General features: G+C 42.5%; 1 protein-coding gene across 1 annotated transcript; it reads left to right on the forward strand.

Annotated features, from left to right (window-relative positions):
* The first annotated feature begins 2,035 nt into the window (after positions 1 to 2,035).
* BHLHE23 (basic helix-loop-helix family member e23) lies at positions 2,036 to 2,695 on the forward strand. The gene has a single exon (XM_033962962.1). The coding sequence runs from the start codon at positions 2,036 to 2,038 to the stop codon at positions 2,693 to 2,695; it is 660 nt and encodes a 219-aa protein (XP_033818853.1).
* The last annotated feature ends 3,672 nt before the right edge of the window (positions 2,696 to 6,367 follow it).

Genomic DNA, 6,367 nt, shown 5'->3' on the forward strand with positions numbered 1-6,367 from the left:
GCAGATGATGGAAGTAGGGAGAGAGAAGAGGGCAGATGATGGAAGGAGGGGGGAAGAGAGAGAGAAGGGGCAGATGATGGAAGTGGAGAGAAGGGGGAGAGAGAAGAGGGCAGATGATGGAAGTGGGGGGAAAGAGAGAGTAGGAGAAGATGATGGAAGTGGAGAGAAGGGGGAGAGAGAAGAAGGCAGAGGATGGAAGAGGGGATAAATAAAAGAAGGGCACATGATGGGGAAAAGGATTGAGTTAGGGAAATACTGGAGGGGGTCAGGGAAAGAGGTGGCGAGCTGTAGGTAGACAGTAAAAAAGGAAATTGATGAGAGGGTAGTAAGAACGTAATCTAGATGGATGCAGAAAATAAATTGAAAAGGAAAATGAGGGAAGAAAGGGATTGCAGAAGAGAGGTGTGGGAGAGGGAAGGAGAGGAGAGAGATGCCAGACCAATGGGGGTGAAAGGAGAGATGGAAGGGGGAGGCATACAGTTTCTGGAAGGGGCATAGGAGAGAAGATGCCATATAGGGGCAGAGAGATGGCAGACAGTGGATGGAAGGAAGAGAGTAACAAGAAGATGAGGAAAGCAGAAACCAGAGAAACAAAGGAAGAACAAAAATCTATTTATTTATTTCTTTAGGAGACATGTGTCACTGTTTCTGTGGTGTTGCATTGTATGCAGAGTCCAGCTTCTTGCTGGTTCAATTTAACCTTTGTCTATGTATTTCTATTTTATCCCCCCTTTTACAAAACTGTGGAGCAATTTTTAGTGCCAGCCATGGTGGTAGCAGCTATGATGCTCAGAATTCTATGAGCGTCAGAGCTGTTACCACCATGGCTAAAATCCACACTACAGTTTTGTAAAAGAGGGAGGGGTTAGTTTGTGATGACATATTCCATACTAGGCGAAGGTATTTTCTGTGTTCTGTGTGTTCGAAAGACATGGTTTTCTGTTAGGATTGACGGTGTAGGATTGATCTGTACTAGTCTGGCTTGTTTAGTTTTACAATGGGTGTATTGATGTTGTACTGCTCACTGCATATGCTGCCTTTTCCTAGGTACTCATGTGTGACTTGTTACTAAAAATCATGTTTTTCGTACAGATGGGAGGGGGGGTGCCAAAAAATGATGGGCCCCGGGAGTTACATATGCTAGGTATGCCACTGCATCTAAGCTTTTTAAACTAGATACATAAGTACATAAGTTCCAGTTCTCTTGCATGCAACATAATATGTAAATTTAAATAGTCATTTTGGCGACCAAACTAGAACAATCTGCTTTCACTCTTCCACCACATTGTGAAGATTTCCTTTCTTCTCCTCCTCGCTCCCCCCCCCCCCATACCATTTAAAAGTACTAATTTTGCTTTGTGAGTCTTAGGGTTTCCTCCGACCCAACAAATTGCTTTTTTCCGTTAAACTCCTCTTTCACGTCTCTTCACATCTTCTGTAAGCATTTCTGCTATCCTCTCTTCTGAAGGGCACATCATCCCACTTCCCTCTTTTTTGTCCTTTTACACATCAAACTTTATTATCCTCCAGATCCCTTAGAATCCTACAGTCTTCTCTGCCTTGGTCATCTTCAAACTCCCCTCCGGGGATGCCCTGAGCACATTCCATTCATGCCAGGCAGTTCTGGAGGGACAGCCCCTCTCCCAGTAGGGCACCTCTCTCAGACACAGAGCGCTCTGAAGCTGCCTTCCTTTTACTGCAAATCTCCTTAGTAACCTCTGGGTTATACTATTAATTAAAAAGATTTTTCTGATTGGGTGGCTGGTGAATCCCAGCGGGCCAGCCTATGTAATATAATCAGCCACTGGGTTGGGAAGCGAATCACATCTCGCCCCCCAACCTGGGCATAGTATGATGAGAGAGCTTGCTGCTTGCCCTCGATCTTCCTAAGCCCTTCTAATCACTCCCTTCCTTTACTAAAGATTAGAAGTCGGTTCGTTCCGGATTACTGTGCAGTACTTTGGCTTGTGCATTAATGAGTGTTGACCAAGGGGGCGGTCGCTTTCTTAGCTCTGCTGCCCTTCCGGCGGGGGCCATGACTGAGCTGAAGGCAGTCACCGGTGATACCTACTTGACCCTCTCTCCAAGCTACGGCCAGTCCCCTTTCGCCTATGCCGCTGTCCGTGGTGCTGAAAGCCAGCGGACCTACTCGGGGACGTCTGCCAGGGACTTCCACGCAAGCCCTCTGAATAAATCGGCTGAAAGCAGCGATGAGCAGACAGGGGACGAGGAAGACAGCTTCGACCCCAGGAAACGGAGTCCGACCTATGATCACGAAGGCAAACTGAAAAGTACTGTAGGTAAGAAGCCAAAAGAGCAGCGATCCCTGAGGCTGAGCATCAACGCCAGAGAGAGGAGAAGGATGCATGACCTAAACGATGCCCTGGACGGCCTTAGATCGGTCATCCCTTACGCCCACAGCCCATCGGTCAGAAAACTGTCGAAAATCGCCACGTTGTTATTGGCTAAGAACTATATTCTCATGCAGGCTCAGGCTTTGGAAGAAATGAGGAGGCTAGTTGCATATTTAAATCAAGGGCAGACTCTGACGACTTCTATACCTGCGACTTTGACCCCTTTTGGGCAGTCAGCTGTGTATCCTTTCACTGCCACGGCCCTTCCCACCTGTCCAGAGAAATGTTCCGCCTTCGGGACTGCATCGGGGCTTTGCAAACACTGCAACGACAAGCCTTGATCTTTTTGCCAAACTCAAAACTCTTTTTCTTGCGCTCGTATCTGCTTCTTCCTGAGTTTGGTTCCTTTTTTTGTCAATCGAGGTTTTTCTTTTCATTCATTTTTTTTTTTTAAATCAAATACTGTTTGGCCAAACTTTTTTTCTGCTTCATTCGGTAACTGTCTATCAAAAAAAGCACGATTTATACCTTAATTTTATGTCAAATGTCTCTGCCACGTTTCATTCAGTTTTGGTTCTTTTCACTTCCTATATTCACTTATTTTGGCCTGAGAAGTGTGATCAGTTGAACTAATTAACTGTTGTGTAAAGTAGAAAAAAGTTCTGGAACGAGATATAATGATGTTAAAACTATCATTTTTTTTTTTTTTTTTTTTAAAGGTTCACACTGTTCAACTTATGAAACTGCAGTTTTTACAGGGTAAAAATCGCAGTTGTTGGAAGTGGCATTGCATAGGATGTGAGAGCTTTCTTTGGATCACTTTGGTTTCCTAAGGACCACCCAACGTGGATTAACAATATTCTGCCCTTGATTTCTTTTATCTTATCTTGGGGGCCACCGTTGGTTTCTTTTCTTTCTCTCATTTCTTTTCAGTGGTTCTGTTTAAGAACAGATTCTTCGAAAGTAGAATCCAGCCTGGTCAGCCAAACAGACAACCCTTATTTATCTGTATTTGGAATAAACAAAAGACATGCCCTATAGCTTTACAAACCGATTTGCTGCGTGAGCAAAAACATTAAAAAGCGGGAAATATTGTAAGGTGAATAAAGGACAGTTAATGCAGTCTTGGTAAAGGATTAGACCGCTGATAGCAAAATGATTGAGGTGTCATTGGAGATAAAATCTATTAGGTTTAAAACTCATTTCAATGTACTTATTTTTTCCCTAGGTTGTTCTATAAATCTGTGTCAGAAAAATGCATTTAGTTGGTTAACGATTTTGTTTAAGAAGAAACATAATCTAGCTTTGCCTGGAAAGCTCATTTGTATATCACGATGATATAAGATCTGAAATCAGGTGAAAGGGGTTGGATTTTGAAAGAATTACATACTGCCTGCACATTAATATTTGAGAAAGATAAGCAGGTTACTGCCTACAGGGGCTGTTGAAAAGTTCTCAACCCAACCAAGAAGAGAATTAGGAGGAGGTCCAACCAATGATCTGAAACAATGCAAATTGGCACTTAACATTAACACTTTTCAGCGGGAAGGGGTAAAACGCGGACCTCAGATTTTTAAGGACGTGCGGTTTTAGATCCGCGAGGTCCGCGTTTTACCCCTTCCCCTTTTCAGCTACAGTGGCAAAACAACACTCAGAATTTAGGAAGTTGGTTGGTTGGGCTGAGAACTTTTCAACACTCCATAGTGTGGTCTTGCTGAATGGATTGAATCCAGTGCTACTTTAAAACCTCCCCCCACCCCACCCCCGAGTCTTGTAATTCTGAGCTTTCGTTCCTTGAATACTGCTAATACACCAAAACATTTTACCTTCTCTTCTTACTTACATTCATTGCCCACGTCCATGCCCAAGTAATGCATTACTTCTGTACCTCAGTTTGTCACTGGATATCACCAGGAACCTCACATTCAATTAGAAATACCAGTGCCCAATGTCACAGTTACTAAGTAAACAGGGGAACTTCTAACCCCAGTGAGTTTGTCCATAGGCATTGTCTTAGGAGCAGAATATAGCGATTTAAGGTTATTAAACCAATTTCTACTGCCGACTCCCATAGTATGCTAATTCCATCCCTACCAAGCTGTCTATTGTATTTCATCTTAATTAATGCATTCCTGAAAGACTTTTTGCGCTTGATAAACGAAGTATGTGATTAAGCTTCACTCATAAAGGATGGCATATGCATAAGACTGGTCCCTGATTCTCATTTGTATTCAATTGTCTGTTTTTGCTGGAGAATGGATCTTCCAAAAATCTAAGGAGTTTCTAGATTGTGTAAGACATTTTAGGGCAAAGATAAGGGCACTCACACATTGAAAACAGCACTGAGAAGATTAAACTTTTATGTCCAAATAAATATGAACAAGAACAGCTAAAATGATAATTCGCCACCAAGATGGTCTGAGAGAACTATGGTGGCAAGCGGAAGATATTAATTCTGGTTGAAAGAGCTTGAAAATGAGGCTTATTTACATTATTCCTTTTTCCTTGAGCATTTAAAATGCTAATATTTGAAGGAGGTTTATGTGATTAGTCAGATATTCATTAATAACAATGGGATATATAATTGCTATTTTTCTGGAAGCCTCTATTGTTTATTTTAAAATGCTCTATGCTTGGCAAATTCTGGTGCAGAATGCACAGTGTGTATTACTGAATCATCTTTCCTGGCTATTTCAGTATCTAACTTCTTCCTGGCTAAATTCTAGATTGAACTATTTTAATCTTTCCAGTGTTTACTTCTAGATTAATCAAGGTACTTTTTGAAGGACTTGAAGGCTAATTCACTGATAAATCCAGTCAATTTTAATTATATATTTTTCTTTTTCTTTACCAAGCTCCTTCCTTATTGGAGAGTCATCCTACACTTTCCAGTCCTTTATCTCCATAACATCCCTCTTGTTCCATCCTGTTGTCTTCCTAATGTAGCATTTGTGTCTTTTTCAACCTGCTTTCACAGTAAATAACTCTGAGACAGAAATTTTCCTCTTCCATAACAGGAAGTTCCCTCTTTTGGATCTCTTTCCTAATCTGTGAATTTCATAGGGCTCCTTTTACTAAGCTGCAATAGAGATTTTAGCACGTGCTGAATTGCCCCCCCCCCCTCCCCGCGCTAGAGCTTAACGCCAGCATTGAGCTGGCATTAGTTCTAGCTGCGTAACATGGGTTTTGCACATGCTAAAATCCTGAGTGCGCTAAAAATGCTATCGCAGCTTAGTAAAAGGAGCCCTTAGTCTTGGCCTAATTCCATTCACATTATTTTCACTCACATCTGTATACCATCTATTAGTGCCACTGAATTTTATTCACATTTGCCAAATCCATAGAGGGGCATAATCGAAAGGAACGTCTAAGTCCATTTTCGTCTAAGTCGCAAGTCGTCAAAAGTAAAAAACAGCCTAGGACACATTTTCGAAAAATACGTCCAAAATTTTTTTGTTTTCAAAATCGTCTAACTATACGTCCTGCCGATCTGATCGTCCAAGTCACTAAATCTTTATACCACATTTTCGTCCAAGTCAAAAAGACCTAGAACAAACCCTGTTGCATGTGGGACATGGCACCAGACATGGCACCTAAATAGTGGGGTAACTTTCAGGGCACTGCTGTGAACTTCACAAAAAGAGTGCCATGTCTTCTCCTCACTACAGATCCCTTATAGGTCATGGTGAGCCCCCCAAACCACCTCCAGAATCCCCTAGACCCACTAATCTACCACCCTAATAGCCCTTATGGCTGCAGGAGCCACTTATATGCCAGTAAAAAAGGGTTTTGGGGGTGTATAGGGGAGTGCACATGTTTAAGTATCAATGCAGTGATTACAGAGGCTTATGGACATGGGTCCTCCTCTCCATGAGTCCCTAACCCACCCTCAAGACGGGTTAAGCCGCCTCTGTGCTGGACGACTAGGCTTTCCTATGCCAGGCTGCCAGGTGATGATGGTCTGGAGGTTGAATTTTAAAGGTGTGATTAATATTTTTATGGGGGTAGGGGGG

This window comes from Geotrypetes seraphini, chromosome 11, assembly GCF_902459505.1.
Source record: "Geotrypetes seraphini chromosome 11, aGeoSer1.1, whole genome shotgun sequence".
Lineage (NCBI taxonomy): Eukaryota > Metazoa > Chordata > Amphibia > Gymnophiona > Dermophiidae > Geotrypetes > Geotrypetes seraphini.